The following is a 27,419-nucleotide window of genomic DNA, read 5'->3' on the forward strand; positions in this document are numbered from 1 at the left end:
CAAGCATAGTAGCATCAAGATATAGAGAAAGAAAAGAAAATCATCCTCTTTTCTAACATTGGTTCTTGATGAACCTCTAGGCTCTGGGGTACCAGGTTTCTTACCTCTTCAATGTCCTGGTCGTTGAATTTATAATTAAGAGCTTCTTTAATAGATAATTCCTTCTTATTGATTTCATCTAGAGTGGGCAACTGCATGCCAGCAGAGAACATCTGGATCAAAACAAGATACAAGGTTATTAAGGGATTTTGGAAAGAGATGCTCTGAATGTTTTCATGAACAACTGTTAGGTAATGTCCATCCACTTACCGCTTCTTTCCACTTCATGAATTCGCTTTCAGTGAATTCCTGGTTTGAGACAAACTCTAGGCGGAATACTCGTTGGTCATTGCCATGCCTACACAAGAATGGGTATGGTGACTACAGTACCAACAAAGCAACCCTCCCAGACTATGTACTACCTATCTCTGTGGTTCTCAAACCTGGCTAACCTTTAGCAGTGGTTGGGAAGATTTATAAAAATTCTAATGCCAAAGCATTACTGTAGATCAAATGAACCAGAATCTCTGGGAGTTAGGAACCAGGCACTGAAATTCAACAAACAAAAACTCCCAAGTTGTTCTTATGGGCAGCCAGGATTAGGAATCAAAGCTAGCATTGGAAACAAATGGACCTGGCCAGTATTTCAAAAGACCATTTACTATAAAATCTATCATAGTCAACTGGCATCTAGAATATAAATTATGTAGATACCTGAATGACAAGGAAACTATTCATTAGAGAGGAAGAGCACTGCCTTTCTACTGCCTGCTGTGCTGGCAAAGTTAAGTGAGTCAGTGCCATTTTCCTAGGGACAGACACTCGCTGCACATTATGACTACTGCCCTACCCCGCCTCAACTAGTTCTTTTTAAACAGACCAGGAGAGATGATGGGGATGGGATGAGGGAATAGAAGATCCATAGAGACAAAATTAGGCTCTAGTAGAGCCATGTCTATTACCTGCTATTTATAGTAATCATGGCAAACTGCTTATATTCCTTCCTATAGGGGGCTTTAGAATTTTCAGGCTCCAAAAAGGCAAAGACTTGTGTGTGTCTATTTTGTTCTTGCCTCTATCCTGATGCCTAGAATAGTAGCACGTAGCAGGCATTCAGTGAATATCATGTTACAGAAGAGGAAAATACGTCCACAGAGGTGACGTGACTTGTCAAAGATCAGGTTAGTTAGTGACAGAGCCAGGATCAGAAGCAAGCCTCCTGATCATGCTCAAGAAATGCCAGCAGGGCTCTGAGAAGGAGTCTCACAACCTGACCTTTTTTTTCTATATGTCCTACCACTTCATATCCCTGATTACCCCTATATAATGTGGGTAATCAGGGATATGAAGTGGTAGGACATATAGAAAAAAAATAGGACATATAGAGAAGTGGGACAGAGATATATCCCACTTCTCTAGAGGGAAAGGCAGAATACAAGTTTCCCTCCAAGTCCTTGAAAAACATCACATTAGGAGAGAATAACGGCCCACACAGACAGTGCCTATTTGCAGTGGAAACAGAAGCTGCCATAGAAGCACCTCTCCTACCGTAGTTGTAGTCCTTTGTTTGTTCTGGTGCCTCCAAGCTGGTAAACTTTGGCGGTTTCCACAACACCCGTGATCTCAGCAACCTAAGTGAAAAGGCAGAGAAAATAGTAAAAACAGAATCTTTCAGAGCCCTCCATATCATATTCTCTTTGGCTCAATCTACCTAAGTACAGACAAGTGACCCTGCACTGAGAGGAGCCCACAGCTGAAAGATGTTCTGGCAACCTCTCTCAGGTTTAGAACTGATGGCCAAGCACCAGGAGCCCTGTGCCCAGAGTAAGCAAGCAGCAAGAGAGAAGCCAGTTAGCCTGGTGGGGCTCGTTAGACGCTTCCCCTCCAACTTAATTATACCTTACTAGGAGATGTACTTGGGATTTCAGAGGTTAGTTTTATCAACCAAATGTGAACACCACAGAGGTCAATTTCTATTGCCAAGCTTTCTAGGACATGGTATGGCTGGTCTTCAGAGGAGGAGGTAAACACATGTTAAAACCATATAACCCAGAACAAAAACAAACAAAAACAAAAAGCAAAAATCCAACAGCTATGTTCTAGTCAACCAGACCACAGGAGCAGTGCTGGAACCCACAAAATACCCTCTGTTAGGTTGAAAGGTTTCTTTTTTTTTTTTACAACCTCAATATAGTTCCCTGTTCCAGAAGTCACTTAATATGTAACATGGAAAATTTTCATCTACAGCAGGTCCTCGAATAATGTCATTTTGCTATAACATTGATAAGAAAAAATTGATTCCCAGCTGGGGCCACTGTCTGAGTGAGTTTTCTCAGGGGACTCCAGTTTCCTCCGACATCCCAAAGATGTGCACATGAAGTGAACTGGAGTGTCTACATTATCTCAGAATGAGTATGTGCGTGCGTGTGGGTGTGAGTGCCCCTGCGACGGAAGGGTATTCTGTCCAGGGCGGGTTCTTGACTTGAGCTCTAAACTACTGAGACAGGAGGCTCCAGCCACTCATGATCCTGAACTGGAGTAGGAGGATTGGAAAATCATTACTTCATTTGTTTTTATTTTTATTAATCTTTCTTAATAAATGTTTCTTAAATGTATGTTTAACACATTTATTTAAACGTTTAATATTAAAAGTGTTTTAGATCTCTATTTAAAAATTTGGTGATTTTTTGTGATCAGAAATATGCCATAGGAACTTAACTCTTGTTTATAGCAATTAGCCTATGACTAAACTGGTTTCATTGTACGTTGTTTCGTTTAAAGTCTCAGTTTCCAAGAACCTGCCAACAATGTTTAGTGAGAACTTTATTTTTCAAATGAGCAAAGCTTCCAGATTATGTAACTTACAACGAAAACTTCATAAATGTCTCCCTTCTTGCTTTTATATAGAAGGAAAACAGAGAAAATTATTCTAAACTCAAACCTACCGGTCCCTTCAACTCCAAGCACTCTTCCTGGCTGTGGGTCACATATGATCCCCAGGTACCTCAGACTGTCACTATTCTATGGGCATCTCGACTGGAGTCTATTTTCCCATCAAATAGAGGCTGAAGAGTGACAGATTTGTTCAGTAGTTCCTACTTCCAGTCAAGAATCATTCATTACATTTAAAACATAGACAGATATCCAAGGAAGAAAACACTCACTCGGTAAACTGGTTTGCTATTGTGGTTTCCAATGCCAATCCGTACAAAGCATCCTGTGACAGTTTTAGCAAAAAAGGGCATGTGACACCAACGTTCTAGCTTATACCGTGATAATCGAACCCGATTCAATTCTTCAGGTAAGGAGACTGGTTGTGATTTTGGAGGGATCTCTTCTTTCCTACGAGGAACAAAGGGCACTGGAAAAAGTATTCATCATAAAAACATATCAAGATAAATAAATAATACCACTTCTTAAAACTTAACGCAACCCAAGTACATGTGATTAAGGCAGGAGGAGAAATAAATGAATTAATAAGAAAGAGCAGTAATAGAATCCTATTCCTAACCAGTAGTGTGAACTGTCTTGAATAAGGCTGCCATCCCAGATAACCTATCAGTAAAAAAACTAATGGAAGCTCCTGGCCAATGTGAGGGTAAGATGAAGTCAGTTCCTACTTGCTGAGCCCAAATGAAATGTCCAGGGTTGAAGGCCAAGAGCCAAAGGCAGGAACATATCTTTGGACTAGTATACTGGGAAACTCAGCTCAGCAATTCAGGGTACTGAACCAAAAACAATTCATAGCCCAAATGGCGATTCTGGAAACTATGCTAAGCTTCTTCTCAAAAAATCCACCCATCCTAACTACTAGACAAAAATGTATACAGCTTACTCTTCTTCTTCATCGGATGACGATGTTCGGGATGAACGGTCTGATTTTTCACTGGACTTGTCATCCTCTTCCTCCTCCTCATCGTCAGAATACACCTCACTGGTTTTTAATGGCTGTTTTTTGGCGAGGAGCTCAGCTAAAAAGAAAGGAGAAATGTTTACTTAGCCCCAGTATACAAAATAAGGGCTGAGAGATTGCTGCTAAGTGGGCAGAAAAGGTCACCAGCTCTACTGACAGTGGCTTTTATTGCACTCAATACACTTGAAGGTGGGTAGAAAAGATGGGGGAAATTTTTTTTATGTCTTTAGGGAATCTTTGAGGAAAACTTGATATGGTAACTGTCTCAACTACTCAACTTTGCTGTTGTAGATAGAAAGTAGCCATAGACGATTATGAGACAAATGGTCATCATTGTATTCCAATAAAAATTTATTTACAAATTTTTCAACCACTGCTCAACATAAAAACTAAGGAGTGATTTCTAGGGTACACAGTTAAGCGAAAAAAGCAAGGCAGAGAAAAGTGTCTACAGTATACTACCATTAATCTAAGACAGGAGGTATATCTGTGTCCTTTTGTTTAAGGGGAAAATATTTTTAAAAGTTTAAGTGGTTATCTATTATGGGAGGAAGGCAAGAGGTGAAATAAAAAGTTATACAGAAGCTAAATTTTTTGAATAACCTTGTTTAGTAGATTTGACTTTGGCACCTGGTATTTTATATAATCATAAAACAAAATAATAATTCAAACCCATGTCTACATTTCACAAGCAAAATGAAACGAAGTATTCATTTGAAGGCACCACCACAGAAAATGGAACTATAACCAGCAACTTTAAAACATAGCCATTTGAAAGGCACGATATAAACCAATGGAATAGAAATCCCAGAAATAAACACTTGCATGCATATATGGTCAAATGATTTTCAACAAGGGTGTCATGACCATTCAATGGGGAAACAACAATCTATTGAAAGAAAAACGGTGTTAGTAAAACTGGATATCCCATAAGTAAAACCAAATAACAAAAAAATGAATTTGGACCCTTACCTTACGCCATATACAAAAATTAACTCAAAATGGATCAAAGACCTAAATGTAAGAGCTAAAACTATAAAATTCTTTAAAAGAAAACAGAGGAAAAGCTTCATGACAGTAGATTTGGAAACGATTTCTTGGTTAGCATACCAAGATCACAGACAATAAAAGAAAAAAGTTAAATAATAACATATATGGTCTTTGTGTCTGGCTTCATCAAAATTAAAATTTCTATGCATCAAATACACTATCAAGAGTGAAAAGACAACCTACAGAATGGGAGAAAATATGTGTGAATCATAGATCTGATAAGGAATTAATATTCAAAATATAAAAAGAACTACAAGTCAACAACAAAAAGACGCTGATTAAAAAATGGGCAAAAGATTTAAACAGGCATTTCATCAACGAAGTTATCAAAATGGCCAATAAGCACATGAAAAGATGCTCAATATCATTAATCATTAGGGAAGTGGAAATCAAAACCACAGTGAGATACCACTTCATACCCACTAGAATAGTTACTATCAAAAAAGTCAATAATAATTGTTGGTGAAGATGCGGAAAAAGTAGAACCCACATATAGTGCTGGTGGGAATGCAAAGTGGTGAAGCCTCTGTGGAAAACAGTCTGGTAGTTTCTCAAAAGGTCAAACACAGAGTTACCAAATGCTTCAACAATTCTACTCCTAAGTTTTTACCCAAGAGAAATAAAAGCATGTGTCTATTCAACAACTTATACATAAATGTTCATAACAGTATTCAACAAGTAGAAACAACAAAAATATCTATAAAGAAGTGAATGGATAAATAAAATGTGTTTATCCATACAAAATAATATTAGACATTAAAAGAAGTACTGATATATGCTATAACATGGATGACCCTAGAAAACATTACGCTAAGAAGCCAGACACAAAAGACCACATATTTTATCATTCCATTCACATGAAATGTCCAGAATAGGCAAATCCATAGAGAGAGAAAGTACATTAGTGGTTGCCTACGGCTGGGGGATGACAGGTCTGGGGAGAGAGTGTGGTGGCTAAGGGATATGGGGTTTCCTTTCAGGGTAAAGAAACAGCCTAAAATCCATTGAGTTTTATTATAGAGCTCTGCGAATATACTTAAAACCATGGCCTTATATACTTTAATGAGTAAACAGTATAGTATCAACTATATCTCAATAAAGTTGTCATAATAAACAAAATAAAAAACTCTGGCATCCTGATTTCGAAATGGACTTATCAGTATGCTCATAATAAATTTTATCATTAAAAAAAAAAAAAAAATCCAGCTCTGTACACTGAAAAGGTTTATATATAATAGCCAGCCCAGTAGCATAAGCTAGACTTATGTCTAGACTATGGTGTCTAAATACAATTTATCATAAAAAAGGAACCAGGATTCCTTAAAGAAATGGCTGATTCCAAATCCAGAAAGCAAAAAGCTGTTAAAGACGACTGGTGTCTCATGTCCAAAGGACTTGGGCTACGACTGGTTAAAGATGGGACATTATGAGTCTCAATAATAATAATAACTGCAATGAATTAAAATATATAAAGTATTTAAAAATCCATGAGTTCACAAGGATATTCAAAATAAACAAAAAAACCTTACTGATTACTTTTGGAAGTTAAGGAACTATCTCATTCTTTTGAAAACTAGTGAAAAAAAAACCAAGCGTTTCTTCTGCCTTTTTAAAAATATAAAATGTATATGGTGCTAATTAAATAGCTGATGAAAAGTTTCCCTTTATAGAAGTAAATCATATAATAAATGAAGAAAGAATGATAGATTAGACTATGACTGGATTGTAATTCATAATGAATTAAATGATCTAGGTGATAATTATCAGTGGCTGCTGGAACAGAAATATTACCATTAACAATTCTTCACCTTCTCTGCACCCATGCCCTTTACCATGTGACTCAGTAGTTCACCCTAGTCATTAGTGTTGGGCTTGATCATATGACTTGCCAATGGAAAGAGCACACACCTGAAATGGCCAATTCCAAGTCTAGGCCTTAAGAGATGTCTCATGTTTCTGCTTGTCCCTACTATTCTTTTGCCATCACCATGAGAAGAATGTGTTCTGGGTATACTGGTCTGAGGAGGGAGAGAGACAGGTGGAACAGACCTGGTCCTAACCTGTAGCTAGGGAATAATTCCAGCTGAACTGCAAATGCACGAGCAGAAACAAATAACTGTTTATCTGAGTATCGGGCAGTTTTGTGGTAAAAGCTAAGTGAGAACTGGTAGTATCACAAAATGAGAGACAAGCATATATTATGTGTCTCCTGGTGGTAGTATATACCATCACCTAAAACTTACCCTTCCCCAAAACCAATAAACAAAGTAGAAACAAAACAAATTCCAATTTGTTCAATTCTCTAGCTTTGACTACAAATTACACTATATTTTGTGTTTGGAATTTCTCATAATAAAGATCTAAAAAATGGATAAAGTAAAACTAGGCCCCAGAAAGTCAAACCACGTGATCAAAGATACAACATAGCCATTCTCCCCCACACCCCACCAACCCCGCTCACCTGTTCTGTTCTTTCGTTTTTCTCGCTCTGCTTTTAGCTCCTCCATGGCTTGAGATTTTTTATCTAGTTTCTCATCCCGTTTGGAACGCCGTTCCTTGTTGTGGGATGTTACCTGGGAAGGAAAAGATAATGTAGGATGGTTCTTTTTACCAGCTGCTGATGATATAACTTTCTACACCCAACAATCAATCATTCAGTTCTTCACTGTGGATCTATATTGGCTGCAGAAATTGAAACTTGTTTAAAGGGACAGAGCATCCTCTTGTGGACAAAAAGGATAGAGCAGTAAAGTCAGCCCCTGCCTTACCTGCCTAATAAAAGGAAAGCCTAAGAATTTTAAGAATAAGCATTTTCAGGAAGGACATATAGATCATAGCTAGTATTTGTTGATATTGTCCACAAAGCTTTTTGCAATGAATAAAGACATGACTAATTTTCCCAGCTACATTTACTACCATCTCCAGGATGACATACACCTGAGTATACTTAACCAATCTAGCTACCTGGGACAGGATGTTTACTAACTTTCCCTTAAGAGCTGCTCACATCAATGGGCTGCCTTTTAAATGCAGACTTGAGTGAAGAATTCTTAAGGAGTTAATCATAGCAGCTAATAGTGAAATGATATGTCCAGAGATTAATGAAACCTAGAAAAAGAAGACAACAAACAACAATCTTGCACTAACTAACCTAGGGTGATTAATATGAACTCATCTTTTATATAAATTTATGTGCAAACTCTCCCTCTCCCCTCTCCCTTCTCCCTCTCTCAACAGAGGTTTTACTCTTTGGATAATGAAGACCACTGAGTCTCCTACCTGAGATTCTTGAATCTGTGTCAGCTTTTTCTTTTCCTGCTCTTCTTCTTGCTTTTTCTTTTTTTCTTTCTTTTCTTTCTTTTTGGCTGTTTTTAGTTTTTTCTTGATTTCGAATCTGGTTAAAAGATATTTGTTTAGTTTTTAAGTGGCAATGAAATATCTGTAAAGACTGATTTCTATTAGGAGAAAGCAAGCAGGAGAAAGGAGTTAATAAACATTTTGGCTTCCTGCAAGAAACTCCAATGTATAAGTACCATAAAAATATTAAAAATAAGTATACCAAAAGTACTTAAAAGCATTAACTTGGACTAGCCTTAAAATGAGAGAAAATATTCAGGATACTACTGTAATCCTATTGGTAACACACAGCTCTTCCTCAACCTTCACACAGTAGAAGAAAATAGTTGATTTAAAAATCAACTCCACTGGTGTTCATTTAGAAATAGAATGAAGCCACGGAGAGCCACTGTCACATTTTTAAGGTGGTCAAGACAAAGGCTGTATTTGAATCAGACTGTTTTCTACCTTTCTTCATTGTGAAACATGCCCCCTCCCAGCAAACTTGTGGATAAATATGCTATTCTCTTAAACAAATGGAATCTAGGCTCCCTCTCTATAATAAAAATCAGGATTTTATGAAATAAAACTATTTTTATGTGAATTTAAGGAATTTATGGATAGGATAAAGGAATATAATAAACATTAAACTCTAACCATAACATTCTAAAAATAACCTCAAGAGCCAAATTTTTTACTTAGTTCTTAACAGTATTTAAAAAATTTTTTTATGTCCTTTTCATTCATTATTAAGGTTGTTAATGTACTTTTATAATGTGAGATGGAGTATACTGTTATGAATTTATTCCTTCTTAAAATAATTCAACAATACATTCTTAAATATCCAATGTGTCAAAGAAGAAATCACAAAGGAGATTAGAAAGTAATCTGAGATGACTGAAAATGAATACACAACATATTAAAACTTACATGATGTAGCTAAAGCAGTGCCTAAAGGGAAATGTATAACTGTAAATGCCTATGTTAAAAAAGACATTTCAAATCAATAACTTAACCTCTACCTTAAGACAGGAGAAAAATAAGAGCAAACTAAATGTAAAACAAACAGAAGAATAAGAACAGAAATTAATGAAACACAGAATAGAAAAACAGTCTTGGCTAGACTGACCAAGAAAAAAAGAAAGATGACTCAAATTACAAAAATCAGGTATGAAAAAGGAGACATCACCAGCAACCTTACAGGAATAAAAAAGTTCACAGAAAATACTATAAACAATGGTATGGCAACAAGTTAGGTAACTTAGAAGGAATGGAAAAATCTCTAGAAAGTCACAAAGTACCAAATTTGACTCAAGAAGAAATAGAAAAATATGAATAGACCTATAAGAGATTGAATTAGTAATTTAAAAACTTTTCACAAATAAAAACTCAGGCCCAGATGGCTTTCTTGGAGAATTCTACCAAATACTTAAAGAATTGATACTAAGTCCTCGCAAACTTCCAGAAAACAAAAGAGAAGGAAACAATCTCAATTCATTCTATGAAGCCAATATTGTTCTGATACCAAAACCAGACAATGACATCACAAGAACAGAAAAGTACAGACCAATATCTCTTACAAATACTGATGTAAAAATCAACAAAACAGTAGCGAATTGAGTCCAGCAACTTATAAAAAGGTGATACACCATGATACACCATGACGAAGTAGGATTTATCTCAGAAATGCAAGGTCAGTTCAATATAAGAAAATCAGTCATTGTAATATGCCATATTAATGTAATAAAGTACAAAACCCACATGATCACTGCCTCGACACAGAAAAAGCATTTAACAAAATCCAACACTTGTCTTGATAAAAACTCTCAACAAACTAAGCAGAAGGGAACTGCTTCAAACTCAAAGAAAGACATCTATAAAAAAATCCACAGCTAACAATACTTAATGATGAAAGACTGAATGCTTTCCCCCTTAAGATCAGAAACAAGACAAGGATGTATCCTCTCACCATTTCTATTCAACATGGTACTGGAAGAAAAGAAAAATAAAGAAAATAATCCATATCGGAAAGAAAGAAGTAAAATTAATCTCTTTTTTGCAGATTACATGACCTTATATATAGAAAATCTTAAGAAAGCCACTATAAACTATCAAAACTAATAAATGAGCTCACTATGGCTGCAGGGTACAAGACTAACAGAGAAAAATTCATTTTACTTCTATATACCTGCAGTGAATGATTTGAAATTAACCAAGAAAACAATTCCATTTACAACAGCACCCAAAAGAATAAAATATTTAAGAATAAAGTCAACAAGTGCTAAACTTTTACAACAAAAAAGTCAAACATTGTTGAAAGAAATTAAAAAATACCTAGAGAAGTAAAAGACACCATGTTCATGGACTGAAAGACAAGTTTTAAGATGAAAATACTCCCAAATGTGATCTACAGATTCAAGACAATACCTATAAAAAGCCCAGCTACTTTTTTTTTATGTAAAAATTGACAATCTGATATCAAAACTCATATGGGAATGCAAAGGTCTCCATAGAAACAAAACAATTTTGAAAAAGAAGTTAGAGGACTCAACACTTCCCAATAAAAACTGACTATTAGCTACAATAATCAAAACAGTATGGTACTGGCATAATGAGAGACATATAAATAGATCAAGGGGAGAGAACTGAGAGTCAACAAATAAACCCATATATCTATGGCTAATCGATTTTTGACAACAGTGCCAAGACTGGAGAAAGAATAGTCTCTTCAACAAGTGGTACTGGGACAACTGAATATCTACATGCAAAAGAATAAAGATGGAACCCTACCTTATTCCACTTATAAAAATGACCTCAAAATAGATATCAATGACCTAAATATATGAGCTTACAAGAAAACATAGGGGTAAATCTCCATGACCCTGAATTTGGCAATAGATTCTTAGATCTAATATCAAAAGCTTGTGCAAGAAAAAAAAAATTGTACTTCATCAATATTAAAAAATTGGGTGCATCAAACAACACTATCAAGAGAGTGAAAAATACAACCTACAGAATAGGAGGAAATATTTGCAAATCATGTATCTGATAAGAGTCTAGTAACGAGATTATATAAAAAACTCTTACAACTCAATAACAAAAAGACAAGTAACCCAGTTAAAAAATGGGCAAAGGACTTGGACATTTCTCCAAAGATATATAAATGGCCAATAAGGACATGAAAATATGCTCAACATCATTAGTCAACAGGAAAATGCAAGTCAAAATCACAATGAGTTATACTTTACATCCATCAGGGATAGCTATTATCAAAAAAAGAGACCAGGTGCTGTAGGCGTAAAAAATAAAAAATAAGGGATTGTAAGCTGACAAGGTCCTTGCAATCTGTGAGGTCAACCAAGGGTTGCCTCGTCTAAAAAAATTAAATTAAAAAAAAAGAGAAAATAAGTGTTGGCAAGGATGTGGAGAAACTGGAACCTTTATACATTGCTTGTGGGAATATAAAATGGAGCAGGGGCTATGGAAACAGTTTGATGGTTTCTCAAAAAGTTAAACATAAATTACTATATGACCCAGCAATTCCACTCATAGGCATACATTCAAAAGAACTGAAAATAGGTACTCAAATATTTGTACATGAATGTTCATATTAGCACTATTCAGCAAATAAGTGAAAACAACTCAAATGTTTATCAACAGATGAATGGATAAACAAAATGTGATATATATACAATGGAATATTATTCAGCCATAAAAAGGAATGAAGCACTAATATATGCTACATGGATAAACTTAAAAAATTGCTAAGTAAAAGAAGCCAGTCACAAAAGACTATATGTATGATTCCATTTAGCTGAAATGTCCAGAAATAGGCAAATCTCTAGAGACAGAAAGTAGATTAGTGGTTGCCTAGGGCTGGGAAGCTTGGGAGGAAATAGAGAAATGAATACCAACGAGTACAAGATTTCTTTCTGGGGTGATGAAAATGTTCTGAAATAAACTGTGGTGATGGTTACTCAACTTTGTGAAAATATAAAAACTATTTAGCTGTACATTTTAAATGGGTGGATTCTATGGTATGTAAAATATATCTCAATCAAATTATTTTAAAAGTTAATAACAGCTTACATTTACATAATGTTCTTATATGTATCATTTCGCTCAAGGCTTACAATCCCCAAGGAAGGGGGAAAGTGACTAATTTGGATCACCTGGACAGCAAGTCTGACTTAAGGTAGACCGTCTGACTGAAAATGTCAGTGCTCTTTTGGTAACCAAGCTATCTTTTATGCCGCCTGCCTTCACCTTAAAAAAAAAAAAAGAGGCAGCCTGAAAACAGGTAAAGGATCTAACAACTGAAAATGACATCCCTCTACTGGTGCTGCTGGCTATAAAATGGGATGCTAATGGTGTTTACGTAAAAAGATCATTATTATGATTAAATAAGATCTATATAAGACCTTTATTAAGTGGAAAAAATGGAGGCAATTTCTGAGTTACTCTACTGCACTGCCTTGCAGCTGAACGAATGAGCTATGAAAAAAAATCTCAATTTTCTGTGAATGGCTCCGAACTTGTCTTAATTATTATCACTGTAAACGTTCTTCCAGTCACCAAAAAAGGTCACTGAATCAGTCGACTGTTTCACATAAGGTGAAAATTATAAAAATCAAGCCTAAGATAAGCCACCCATTACTCTTGAGCTACTCTGTGATTTAATCATGGGAGGCCTACTGGCCTTATATAATAAGAACCTCCTGTTATGCTCTCCACAGTTCAAGAACACACATTTTAGAAGTCATCCCTAACCATCTGGCAACTCTGACACAGTTTCTTAAGTCCTGTTTGTTGCAATACAGGTAACCTTAGAAGCATTCACACTGCAAACAAATGTCTATTACTTGCTTCTGACTAAAAGCCAAACATTCTTTTCTAGGATAACTCACCATACTTAGTATGGTCTCCAGAAGGGACAAACAGGCTCCCAGATGAAATGGAACTAACTGCTGCCAAAGAAATGCTTCTATTTTTCTTTTACGATAACAGGTAGGTAGGGGAAGGAGCCTAGTTCTGAGGACTATTTTATTTCCTGAAACAAAAGCTAAGTTTATTTTTACCTTGAAATTATGTTAGGAGATAAGGAAGAACTTTTGCCATTTATATATGGCAAAAGAATTCAGAATACTGAAGCAGCTTCCGAATATCAAAAAAGCAATATAACATTTGAGTTTTTTCTTTAAAAATACAAAAACTATGCTGGAACGATAGTGAGATACCTAATTCGTAAATAGTGATGAGAAATTCCAAGTCTTAAATCCTGTGGAGATAGCACTCCAAATGTGAACTTTTGAAAATTATTTTATTACCATTAAGGAACTACGATCTTACCTTCTTTTCAACACCTCCCTCTTCTCTATGCGGTTGAACAGTTCTTGCTCTCTCTCCTTCTCTGTCATCTGTTCTAGGCGAGCCCTGTCTTCTTCATCTCCCATGAGGTCTTCTCCATAGCCATCATGGAACTCTTCATCTTCCGAGGAAGAGTCTGAATCTGAACTGGAGGAGGAGGTATTGCTGTCAGAATCTGACACTTCGCCTGCAACAAAGGCCAAACACAAAATTAGGCTCTGCTAGTGGAGACTGGAGACGGAGGCCACAGGTGACGCCTGAGCATTGATAATCATTACTCCTTGGCGCTCCTAAGCAAAGCGGCATATAGTTCTCTCAGCTCCCTTAGGAATAGTCCTTGGTCTGCCTTTGGCAAATGCAAACACAGGCTAGGCAAAACTAGGGTGCACTAAAAAAAACAGCATGTTTTTAATTTAACTTTTTTATTTTGAAAAAAATTGCAGATCTAAAGAAAAATGCTGAAAGAGCTGACTTCCATACACCTTTCACTTAAGTTCACCCACTGTTAACGCTGCCAATTTACTTTCTGTCTACGTATATAAAATAATGTACATATTTTTATTATTTATTTTGCTGAACTGAGAGTAAGTTGCAGAGATTGTGACCCTTCACCCCTAATAACTTCTCCTAAAAATGACAGTTCATTACATAACCAATTATACAATTAACAAATTCAGGAAGTTAACATTGATGTAATGCCATTACTGACATAGTCTATATTCAAATCTTACCAATCGATCTAACACAGTCCTTTATAGCCACTTTCCAGCCAAAGAAGGGCCCAATCTAGGAATATACATTGCATTTGGTTACTATGTCTACTACCCTGTAATCTTCCCCCCCCGCCCTGTAATCTTTAAGTTTTGTCTTTCATGCCACTGGATTTGTGAAGAGTATAAGCTCCAAAATTATCTAATAGAACTTTGTGAGGTGATGATAAAAATATTCTCTATCTGAACAGTAGCTGCTACATGCGGCTACTGAGCGACTGAAGTGTGGCTAGTGCAACTGACTGAGACACTCAATTTTTAATTTTAATTAATTCAAATTTAAACAGCCACAGTATCAAATGTCCTCAATTTGGGTTGGTTGGTTTCATCAAGTATTCAGGTTATGAATTTCTGGAAAGAATACTCCCTAAGTTATTATGTCCTTTTCAAAGTATTATATCAGGAAGCACCTGACATCTGTTTGTTCTATTACTAGAGATAGTAATTTGGATTTTTTTTTGTTAAGACAGTATCCTCCAGATTTTTCCTTTGTAAAGGCACTTTTTTTCTCCTTTGTAGATAGTAAGTAAGTTGGGGAACATCTTGTTCCCCAACAAATTCTAATCCAATGGTTTTAACATACGTTGATAATTATTAAGTAAAACAATTATTACTACGATGGTTGAAAAATGGTGATTTTTCTATCATTTCTTCTACATATATCAATTGGTATTTTAAAAAAAATCAATGTTTTGATGTGTCATTAAATTGTTTAGTGAGTTCACAATAAGAACATTTTTTACTAAGTTTTATATCTGGTTCAAGAATTTTCCTCTTCAGTCAGACCATGCATAACGAAGAAAAAGGGAAGGAAAGGTACTCAGGGTAAAGTGAGTTGAGAATCTAATGTAGGCACTCAACATGAGTTTCCTGGATGGGTTTCAGGGGCCTCATTAATCCTTTGGAATTGCATAGATCTTTCTTGCTTCATTCAGACTCTCGAAGGCCCTGTGAAAAGGTTATGGACTGCTGTAATGCAGGCACCTTTCCCTTCCATATATGACCTTGCATCTTCAACTGACAAGAGTAGTTCTCTCCCAGGGTTTGGGCTGCTTGGCTCACCTTCCTCAGGGGCTGAGCTCTCAGCTGAACTATCTTTGTCCGAACTGCCTGAGGAAGCAGTTTTATTGGCTTGTTTCTTCATGGCTCCTTTTTTCTCTATTTTTCTGGCCTTTCCTTTCTTCTTATTTTTATTGCTCCCAAATGTCCACTACAAGGAGAACAGAAAAAGAAAAACTCAAACAGGGACTTTATTAGGAGAAGCTGGAAGATTCAAGAATCTTTGATGTTAATCAAAATGATTACAAGAGTCTCTATATTGCTTTGTATCCAAAACAAATACACTTTATATGAAGAAAGATGGATTTTTGACACCTCGGTTAAAACTTCATAACTTCTGGTTTGTAATTTCTTAGAGATAGTAGATAATAGATACAATAAACAAAATTTAATTAATGTACTTTTTTCACAACAGAAAAACAAAGACATCAGCTTTACAGCAAGTCAACTGAATTAACTAAAACTCAGTTGTTACCAAAAACAGCTTCCAATGTTTCATATGGCAGAGAGAGCAGTAATTACTAGGGGTTGGCATGTCTGGGTTTCAGCACACACAGAACGGTTTAGTTCTTGAATGGGTCCCAGGGAGGCAGAGAATAAAGTTAGCAAGAGAAAACTGCAAAAATCACAGGCAGAAGGGATGAGGGCCACTTTGATACGGATCTTAGCACTGGTATGAACTCCAAGGAGGAAGAAAGTAAAGTAGGCCAAAATAAAAAATCATCCTCATCAAGCATTTTAATTGTAAGGCTGAAAGACGATGCAACTGTTTTAAAAATTCACAGAGACTATTTTGTTACATTAAACCATACCTCCTTTGATATTTTACCTTGTCTATTTAGGAGAATGACTTTGGTGAAAAATACTTTGAGAATTTCATGTATTATAAAGAACAATCATCTTTTCAGCACCACAGATTGAATTATAATCTAGTTTTAACATAAAATTTCTATATCTGATATTTAATAAAAGCACAAAGTCTTTGCTCCTTCTACAATGTGATCACAAATTAACCTCCTACCTCACAATGGCTAAGATCAGAAGTAAATTTATTTAGATTTCTTTTGGGGGGGGGGTGGATAGAGGGGTAGTTCTGATGTGGTTTCCATCTTAGAATGTTCCATATGAGTTATTCGTAAGACTACAATCTGCTAGTTTACCTTGTCAAAATATTGTGAAAGGGTGTTATTTTAATCTTCCAATTTTCCATTTTAATTTACTCTTAGTTAATTTAATTGCCACTTTATTTCTGTACTCAAGAGCTAGAAAGAAAGGACAAGTGAAAATAAAACAACCACATGTTCTAGATGACGTATTAAGTGAATGAATGGTGACTTCCCTTTGTAAGTGAATTTATTTCTCAAACTTTAACATTTCAATGTGTAGATCATCATTTGGGAAAAAATCCTAGTGCTTCTCTTCTAAAGCCTAGTTCTCAACCGTATGAACTTTTAATCATTCAAAGAAGATAATTTTAGGTCAGTTTGAAAGAATCTAAGAGGCTAAAGTGTTCAACTTCTGTTAACTGAGCTAAAATCAACTTCTGATGTGATGCTGACAACACAGATATTACTAGAGGCAATAATGTATATAAAATATCTTTGCATCAGCTTTGGTTACAAGAAATAGCACAACCACAAACATATTAAGAGAGTAAATATTTACTGGTTGGTTATGAAAATGGGCATCACCCACCTCTTCCAAACAAGGTGTCTTGGCCCTTTGTACTTCTATCCAATGGGAATATGAAGAGGCCGAGAATGTAAAGGTTGAGTTATCAGGGACACATGTGTGCTAGAGTGGTTAGGTCTATTTTGCCTACAGATTTGGGTTTCTCATGTGCAATAGAGCCAAATTCTGGACTCCCTAGGTAAAAAAAAGTATTTATGAGAGCAAAAAAAGACCTAAATGTGACAGTACACAGGTGAATCCAATTCAGGAGGTGCTAAGGGGCTACCTGGCTTCCTTATCCTTCTACCTTCTATCTATTGCAATCTGCCACTGCCCAAGCTTAGCAACTGTCACTCATTTATAGTCTAGAATGTTTATCTCTTGGGGCAGAGGGAGAAAAGAGTAAAAATAGGAAAAAATAAAATATTCCATTTAAAAAGGGCTTTCCTGGCTAAATTTGAATGTGGGAAGGAAACCTTGTTTTTTCCTTCCAATGATTTTCAAAAGAAATGAGACATTGAAGCTGCCTCACTTCCTAAGAGGCTGACTCAGTAGGGTCTATCATGCCAACAGCAAACAATCAATCTCACTGTATGTGACTGGATTTTAGGGGAATTATAACAACGTAGGTAACTTTATTCTAAAAAATAAAATTTCTTGTGAATACACCTTTTTGTACTGAGATGCTGGATTAAGCTATATATGTGTACTTACTTTCTAAAAAATTCTTATTTTTGAGAAACCTTTAAAATCTAACTTTAAAAACAATATATGTTCATTACATGAAACTTTAAAATAATAGAAAAGTACTTTTAAAGTTAAAAAAAAAAAATCACCTGTATTTCCATCATCCAAAGATAAACAGTCACTTAAAATTTGGGAGCCAGTCTCATTATTATTCCTATTTAATATAGAGGAAGAGACTCAAATGGGTCCCAATAATCTCCCAGACTTTTTTTTCTGGAGCATAGATCACATTTGTTATATTTTATATTTACTCCTATAAATCAGAGGTTCCTGAATGTTTGTTCTAAGCACATATTTTAAATATTTGCTTAGTACTTCTTCTCCCAAGATCACGGAATCTAATAAACTGTAAAAGAGATGCTCAAGGCTTATGGCAGGTATATCGATATAGAAATGTCTTAATCCAGCCATTATCCCAGAGATTGTTCACTTATCCCTGCAAATACCTTATTCTGTTGATTCTGAGACAGAGAGAAAATGAATTCTTCTTTCACTGCCAGAGTGTGGCAGTAAATGGAGTCTAAAGAGTAAAGGACAGGATTCAAGGGATGCTCTTACGCTTTCCCCACTCAGCGGAGAGGTGAGGAAATGACCTGGCATTTCTTAATTTGTTTTGGGAGCTACGGCTCTACTGAAAGGCAAGATCTGCCGTGACCTTAAAAGTGCCCTAAAATGCACCACACAGAAGGCAAGAATGGAAAAAATCAGTGCCTGCAGATTTGCATCTGAGTATAAAGGCCAGAGCCACCATCCAGTGAGAACTTCACAAAAACAGTCTGGGAAAGTGAAAGGATCCATGGTCAGTCAGGACTCTCATACACAACGACATCCTGCTTTCCTAAGCATTCTACATGCATGTAGGCCCACAAATAACAAGGGAAATATTATGGATACATGCAGTGAAGAAAATCTATAATGGAGACTGGAAGGTTTTTTCCTTAATAAATTAAAAGATTAGTAGTTTGACTCTCACTGATGTAACAGATACTCTAATGGGCAGCAATTATCTAATAATTAAAGGAGGGTTAGTACTACACAACCCTGTGCCACCCTGAGTATGTGTGGCGTGTTATAAGCAAGTCCCTACTCTGGGAAGCAGCTGACCTTCCTTCCTGGCACTCAGCTAGCCGAAAGACAAGAAGGAACATGGAGAGGGAAGTGGTTGCTTTGGACTTGGCTAGCTATGAGATGCTGAGTACTTTGAGCATCCTGGAGGCAGAAAAGCAAAGATAAACAAAGAGAGGTTATCTCTAATGAACAAAGAAGATCATAGTAGAGGTTTTAGGACCCAGAGCAGAAACCATTATAGCCCAGTTACTCCAAAATGAATTTACAAGTGAAACAAAATACTTTGAGGTAAGTAGCGTTTAAGAATAGCCGGACTAGTGATAAACTATACTAGAATTATGGGTTAAAAGAATTGGAATACAGCCCAAGCACTTAATCTGAGATTGTTTCTTTATCTGTAAAGTAGGAATAATACTGTTTTGACCACCTATCAGGGTAGTGTGAAACTCAAAGCAAAGAATAAAAGAAGTTTAGAGTACATCAAAAACCACGAAGTTCTATATAAATGTAGGGTACTATTTTATGATGGGAAAAGAAACTCAGAACTTCTGTGAGACTCTTTTTTCTTATCTGTAGTCTAGATAATCTCTATGATCCCTTGGACTTTTAAAGCTGTAAGATTCTATATGATCTGAGGGTTATACTAAGTCTAAGAAAGTGTTAAAGGGGTTCTATAGTTATTACTCTAGATTTTGATAGTGGTCAGCAAAAAGGTACATGTGGGAAGGGCATGGTTCCTGATTTAGGTGTGTTTTCTTTCTGAAAGTAGAAAAGGGTCAGTGGAGCTGAAGAGTAAATATAATTAACGTCAGCCTAAAGAACATGAAGAATAGCTTAGCTTTCTTTCCTACTGTGTAATTAGTCAGACAAAATACAAAAGACACTATTTTATAATCAGGCAATCACATATGTTTAACTAGAAAACAGAGAATCCCTACACTCAATCTCAAAAACTTACATTCGGGTTATGGAGATAAAAACAAAAGGAAAACTGATGAAATACAAACAGAAGTAAAATAGGAGCAGTACTCCATTCCACTGTTTGGTAAGAAGTGTTAGAGTTTTCTGTAAACAAGTTTGACCTCTATGAAAACCACTTTATTTTCCCAAATTCTTGTGATGTGATTTTAATGGTGTCTAGATAAATGAGGTGCTACTATATGATTATCTACATAGCCAAAAACTGAGAAGTATATTAAATAAGGCTTATAAGCAATCCAAAGAGCTGTCGTTAAGTTCAAGTACTAAAGCAGAGTATTCCAACCTAAACTCTACAGGGTCCCCTGGTTTCCTGACCCCAGAGCAGATCAGATGCAGGAAGTTGGAAGAAGAGCAGATTACCAAGACGAGAACAATGGCCACTTCTTACCTACAGTAACGGAGGAGAAAGAAAAGGTGTAAAAAAGCAGTACCACAGAGCTTGACATTTTGGAAGTCATTATTTCACATTACAAGAAATGCCCTTCATAATTATGACTAAATCAACAACCATATATAATAAAATATCTATCAAAATCTTAAAAAAATATAGTGGGCTTTATATTTTAAACTTTCAAGAATTTAGGTTCACTATTGGGATATTGCATCTGTGTGGAACATCTTGTTCCAGAGGTACCATGTGTGTGAAAACTTTACTAAATCAATATATACACAGGAAAATACTAGCTTAGTGGTAAAGATCTTTATCGGAAGCATGTACTAATTATGTATTATCTGTACAGTAAAGCAATAACAAAATGCTCTTGGATATCTAGGCTGAATTCCTGGAAAAGCTGTTACTAAATGAATTTATAAGTTGTACCTTTTTCAAAAAGTTCTATTAATAAAAATATTGGAGCCAGCAAGAGACAACAGAGTGGGAATTAGGAGTGTAACTAGATCAAAGTGGGAGAGCCCGAAAGATCAGATGGGATAAGAGAATAAGAGAAGGAAGAAGTTTCAGAAGTAGAAAAAAATGGAATAGGGGAAAAGCAAGAAGAGACCAGGGTTTTGAAGAGGCAAGTGGGGGCATAAATGTAACCAGGAAGGCTGACAAAAGTCTTGGGGAAGAAAAAACAGGTATGACAAGTGCTGAACTACAGGAGTTGGGCCAAATGTTTGTATTTCTCAAAAATGTTGAAAACAAGATTATAAGTGAAGCTTTAAAAAATAATAATTCTCGTTTAGGCAGAGAGTATTAGAACATAACTCAGTTGTTTCCTAAGTCTAATGCAGTCTAATTCGATTTTGAACAACAACAAAAACAGGGTTTTCTTGGTATCCAATGTGATTTTTACTGGTAACAAGTGAAAATCTAAACTTTCTTCTTATTTAGGTGCAGCTATCTGTTTTTATAGGATCCACCATGTTACAAAAAAGAAAAAGAAAAAAAAAGAAAAAAGACTTAACTATTTGATTTAGGACCCCATTATTCCTAACAAATGGACTATTTGGTTTGGCCATTTTTTTAAAAATCACATCTTGCGAGTAAGCGGCTACTAGCGTTCCTTTTCCTAACCTTATTTTTTTTCCCCTGCCACTCTTATTTGTACCTGTGGTGGTGTTTCTCCAAACAAATGCTTTCAGGGAGTGACAGCACCAAAGTGCCACAGCATAGCATTATGACCTACCACTGAGGTGTGCTTTCCAATTTCCCAGGGTTGGTCAATGTAAACCTTATAGAAAGAGTCCTGTTTCTTATTTTTACATGTGCCCCAAGATATCATTGAGAATAATGCATTTACCAAAAATAATACATAAATATATTCTTTTTCATTAATCTTACGGTTTTTTCCTCCTGCAAAGATATTATACATGAAACATCTACTACTCCCTTCCTAATGGAACCTTAATGTCCAATGCACCCACTTTTCCTGAATAGGAAACTTTCCTAACTTCTCTCCATTCTACTCCCAACCTTCTCAATTAATTAGCTAGGTATCTTCTTGCTCTAAAATCACTGCATGTCTCTCCTTATAACAAAACACCCATTAATCTTCTCAGTTGTTCTTGGCCAGTTTTCTGTCTTAGCAAATCTGAGGGGACTAACATATATATTTATATTTTTTACCTGTATTCATTGCTCACTAATGACAATAAACAATAAAAGAGGCAGGAGAGGAGAAGGGTTGGGAGGTGTATTTGAAAAAACTTCAGAGTAGCTTCTGGTACAAGTAGGCTCCATCTGGCTGAGAATTGCTGCTTTAGCAACCAAATTTCTAAAAGGCTAGTTTGTAAATAATAAAGATCTAAAAGCCATAGAGAAATTAGAAGACACAGCAAATTACCTCAGTTGGGTTTGTTACCTACAGAGACGTGTGAATATCATTATGAGAGCGAGAAAAAAGCAAAAGTCCCTGTCTCGAACTTTATATTCTAAAGATTTCTCAGAAGTCTCCTACTTTCACCAAAATATCTCTATAGCAGCCATAAATCTGTGTTCACAGTAATACCACTGAGTTCTCTAGTGGTTGGCAAGATTTTTAAAAAAAGATTTTAATTTTTTTGGATGATGTGCTTAATTGTCCAAAGTAATGAAATATTCACTCTCAGCTAGTAGTGCAGGCTAAAGAGTGATAATGCAGACTGAAGAACGGGCGCCTTTCAGAATGGCCATGATAGTGAGGCTGCTATTCCCAGTGAGGTTGGAGGAAATGAGTCTGATGTAGAGAAGCAAGGAGCTTGTGGGCCTGGGGGGCTGGGACCTGGAGACAGCAGCAGGAGTTAGAACCTTGTGTGGGGAAAGTTACTTAAAGTCTCGTTCCCCATTGGGCAGAGTGCAGCTTGCCTGTCAGCTTTCCCTCCAATAAGTGCATAAGCAGTTATTGTGTATCTATGCACATCTAAACATAGAAAGGCACAGTAAAAATACAGTATATTCTAAGGTGAGAACTTTTGGTTAAATAGCTGCAAGTTACAAAGGGAACCCTAAGCTGTAAAAGTTTTTATGAACTCTGGATGTACTCTAGCATATTTTGGGCTCCTCTAATGCTGCAGAGACGACACACATTCTGTACTCCTGGTAGAAGCAGATAAAAAGTATGAAGGGAATCCCTACAGTAACTGCATAATTGGGACTGTGATTTAACAACAGAAATATGGAGAACGAAATACTTCATAAGATAGTTACTTCTTATAACTTAATTGCAAAGACTATAAACATGTTACAGGGTATTCCAGACACAACACAGATTCAAACTTAATAGAATATTACTAGGCAGAGGGAGGGAACCCACAGCAGCTAACTTCTGAAACTTGAAAATTAAAGCAGCTGATATAGGAATAGTGGGAAAGGGACATTATTTCAAGGTTTTCCTGTCTATACATTTAAAAAAAGAAAATGGAGAAACAAAACAAATAAGCAAATTACTTCATAGAGCCCACTGCTTTTCTAACACACTGGGTTATTATCAATTTGAGAGGAATTAAGGCTTCTCCATTAAAAATAAACAACAAAAAATAAAACTCACATATTCACTATCTCTTGCTGTGGAAAGCAATTTTAGGTTTATTAAATTATTTAAGATTAAAAGAACATCACTACAGTCAATTAGAATGCAATCATTCCTAATTTGCATATACAGGGCACTAGTAATTACTTTTCTAAATGTTAATTAAATTTCATTATAATAAAAAACATTTTTTTACTTTAGTAGAACTGTAAAACAAAATAAGCACATTGTTAAAAATACTTTCTTAAGACTATAAGGTAACATTAAACGGAAAGGTGATACCTGGCCTCTCTCCAGGAAATTACAGTCATGTAACAATGGGGATATATTCTGAGAAATGCATCATTAGGTAATTTTGTCATTGTGCAAACAGCATAGAGTACACTTACACAAACCTAAGTGGTACAGCCTACTATACACACCTAGGGTATACGGTGTAGCCTATGGCTCCTAGGCTACAAACCTATATGACATGTTACTGTACTGAATACTGTAGGCAAGTGTAACACAGTGGTAAATACTTGTGTATCTATGCACATCTAAACATAGAAAGGCACAGTAAAAATACAGTATAAAAGATCAAAAAATGGTATATCAGTATAGAGTACTTACCGTGAATGGAGCTTGCAGGACCGGAAGTTGCTCTGGGTGAGTCAGTGAGTGAGTGGGAAGTGAATGTGAGGGCCTAGGTCATTATTGTACACCACTGCAGACTTTATAAACACTGTCCCACAAGCCTTCCCCGTTTCGTTCCGACATGGTCAGAAACAGAACATCAAAGCTGTCAATGCTGCTCCATGAACAGGGATGTGCGCTGGATTGATTGGAAATACCAAGCAGGAACTGGCTGGGTAAGGCGTAGACCACCATAATAGTGACTGTCAGGAGGGAGTGAAAGGTGGCCTGAGGATCAGTAGGAATGAGAAATCAAGATGGAAAGAAAGGAACATAGGGGATTGTCATGGTAACGTGGTTTTGGCTACTGAATTTTGGAGCAGCGGTCAGATTAAGGAACTTTACGGTAATCATAAAAAAAAAAAGAGGGTTTTTAACATGGAGAGGGAGAACTGAGGACTCGATATTTGACTTCAGAAATTTATTTTTGGTTCCACTGACCCTTTCGGGCATAAATGGCTCTCTCTGGCATTGAACTAATGGAAGAAATAAAACTTACCTATGCTATACATCAGTACAGCCTGAAAATAATTCTAAAGTACAGGAACAGGCTGGCTCTACACTACCACAGAAATTTTGTACTGAAGTGGCAGTGGCACTTAATACTTTTTAAGGTAGTTCCTGTGGACCTGTATCCTTATACAGGTCTTACATGCTCACCAAAGCATTTATAGCAATGTACTCTGAAGACCATCAAGCTTGGGGCCTATAGCACCCTACGAATATGTAGTGCTGTGGGGACAGGCTCCTCTGTGCTGAAACATGTCAGTAGCTGACCGACTGACATCTGTGCACTCGAATTTGAGGTGCTGTGAGTGAGAAGGAATCTGTTGCTCCCGTCAGAGAAAAAAAAAATCCTGCTAAACCACATACCCTTCCATTGCTAACAGGAAAGCTTCTCGTCTTGCTAAAGTATTTCCCACTAAAATATAGCATTCTCTATAGAATTTGTTTTCTAACATGAAAATGGGTTTAAAAAAGATGAGGAAAAAAAAAAAATAAAGATGATGACTAACAAGTTGTGCCCCTTCTTCTGCTGCACGGCTGAAAACAAGACTAAAAAATGTCCACAAATGCCCTTCAGAGACACTCACTAAGTAACCAGCAGTACAAGGAACATGACAATTCAAGAGTTTTCCTTTCCTAAGAAGTTCTTGTAGACCTTAGGCTGTAGGTCTCAGTTTAAGGAAAAGAGGCCATCAGGAGTCACCAACACATGGACCCTCAAATACCTGTCACTCCCATAGGTCTAGCCATCCACACCTACCTCATCATCACTGTCGGATGTCTCAGAGTCTGAGGAGGCTGCAGGCTGACTCACAGGCGGCTCCTTCTCCTCAGAGTCACTGCGCTTCCGCTTTGCCAGGGACAAGAGTTCCTAATAGGGCAGAAGTAGTCACATGAGTTTTGTTCAACAGAGAAGAAATATTCAAGAATAAAAAAATACCCATCCTCCCTAGATCTCTTCTACCTCTTTGTGTTTTCAATTGAAGAACATCATCATGGGAACTTTTAGCACATAAACAGACCAACTGCCAGTATTCCTAAGTGCTAAAAGAAGTGTGTCTTCAAAATCTGTTCTCTCCCTCTTAATGGCAAATATATGTCTGAAATGGAAGAGTGACTATAAAATTGAACTGGAGGCTACTTTCAAATTGTGACCATTTCCTCTGTAAGCCACAGAAGTACTGATTCTCAGGAATTACTGTAAGAATGTTTACAAAGGTAATTTGCTCACTGTTCTTACTGGTATAGCTAACCAATACTTTGAGCATCCTCTTTCTATAATTCATAGTAAAACTGGAATTATTCCAATCTGTCAGTCTGGAATAAAGTGACAAACCAAAGTCATTTTTTATTTTGAATGTTTAAACCAGGAAAAAAAAATAGTATATTTATGGTGGTAATCTCCAGGGTCTGACAACAAGCAGTAAATGGGCTGGCTACCACACTGGAATCCTAATTTGACAACCCTGATGTTTCCATTCACTACTTCTGCCTCATCCTGGTGATTTAAAAGAGACTAGAGGAGGAGGGATGTGCTATTAAATAAGTAATGGTTACAACCAGAATTCGCTCTCTCATAGGGTTCCCTTCTCCCGTTACTTCTCCCCAACTCAGCCCAGTCACTTACAAGTGCAACAGAAGGATACTTGCTCTGGTTCTTGCTCTCCCTTAATATCAATGCCAGTCCACAATTATATTGTACTTACTGGATGCCAGATACTTTTCTAAGCATCTAACATTTAACCTTCACAATAACCTTAAAGATAGGTATCACTACCATTCCCATTTAAAGATAAACTAAAGAGCAGGAGAGGTTAAGTAACTTACCCAAAGTAACACAGCTAGTACATGATAGAGCCAAGATTCAAACCAGGGCATCTAGAATCCTAGCTCTTAATTCAGTCATGGTTTACAAGTCTAAAATATTTCCCCCTCTGCCAAAACAAAACAAAACAAAAACAAACAAACAAACAAAAACCCAACAACAAAAAACCAACTAATAAATACTAGCAGTATTATTCCTTGATGATAATGGTGCTATATAATTATAAGTCAAGCGCTAAAATAGATTTTAAAATAATAGACTGCTACAAAGTATTTGTTTTCTTCTTCCAGTCTCTTTCTATTTTAAGAGTATACCTTCCTTGGCCAGAATGAGAATATGACCTTCTCAGATTAACAGCTGACATGCTCTCTTTCATAAGCAGTCATGAAATGTTACTCATTAGAGAGAGTTAGCACACCAACTTCCTGAAAAGGCTGAAGATCATAAGAACACTCTACTTTTTCATACCAAAATGGTAACTCCTATTGATCAAATGCAAATTAAAGCAATATCTGTGTTTATGGTCTTGTAAAAACTTGAAGTATAATTGACATACAGTACATTTTATCCTTTCTTATATACACTTCTATGAATTTGATAAATATATAGTTTAACTACTCCCACAATCAAGATATATGGACAGTTCCATCAACACTCCAAATATTGCTGTAATTTGCATTTGGTCAATAGGTTACTGTCTGGGGATGAAAAAGTAGAGTGTTCTTATGATCTTTAGTCTTTTCAGGAAGTTGGTGCTTTTCATACTCCTCTCCCCATCCCCTGCAACCATAGACCTATTGTTTGTCCCTATAGATCTACCTATCATTGAATAAATAAAATCATACAGTATGTAGTCTTTTGAGTCTGGCTCCTTTACTTAGCATAATGCATTTGAGATTCATTCATGTTGCAGCACGTATCAGTAGTTTACTCCTTTCTATCGTTAAGTAGTATTCCATTGA

The 27,419-nt window shown here is 36.3% G+C and overlaps 1 protein-coding gene across 2 annotated transcripts in view; it reads right to left on the minus strand.

Annotated features, from left to right (window-relative positions):
- The window catches only part of RTF1 (RTF1 homolog, Paf1/RNA polymerase II complex component), a 31,508-nt gene extending 5,982 nt beyond the window's left edge, over nucleotides 1–25,526 (minus strand). Inside the window, exons 1-11 of one of the 2 annotated variants that reach the window (XM_025038806.1) lie at nucleotides 25,393–25,521; nucleotides 24,063–24,328; nucleotides 15,538–15,685; nucleotides 13,688–13,892; nucleotides 8,282–8,396; nucleotides 7,464–7,575; nucleotides 3,875–4,010; nucleotides 3,204–3,381; nucleotides 1,588–1,670; nucleotides 310–397; nucleotides 105–212 (exon numbers count right to left, since the gene is read on the minus strand). In XM_025038806.1, the coding sequence (XP_024894574.1) occupies nucleotides 105–212; nucleotides 310–397; nucleotides 1,588–1,670; nucleotides 3,204–3,381; nucleotides 3,875–4,010; nucleotides 7,464–7,575; nucleotides 8,282–8,396; nucleotides 13,688–13,892; nucleotides 15,538–15,619 (1,107 nt within the window). In that variant the 5' untranslated portion in view covers nucleotides 15,620–15,685; nucleotides 24,063–24,328; nucleotides 25,393–25,521. Of the gene's footprint in view, nucleotides 1–104; nucleotides 213–309; nucleotides 398–1,587; nucleotides 1,671–3,203; nucleotides 3,382–3,874; nucleotides 4,011–7,463; nucleotides 7,576–8,281; nucleotides 8,397–13,687; nucleotides 13,893–15,537; nucleotides 15,686–24,062; nucleotides 24,329–25,392 lie in introns of both variants that reach the window. The other variant, XM_006920469.3, reaches the window with a different exon arrangement.
- Between the last annotated feature and the right edge of the window lie 1,893 nt (nucleotides 25,527–27,419).

The sequence above is a fragment of the Pteropus alecto genome, unplaced genomic scaffold, assembly GCF_000325575.1.
Source record: "Pteropus alecto unplaced genomic scaffold, ASM32557v1 scaffold86, whole genome shotgun sequence".
Taxonomy (NCBI): domain Eukaryota; kingdom Metazoa; phylum Chordata; class Mammalia; order Chiroptera; family Pteropodidae; genus Pteropus; species Pteropus alecto.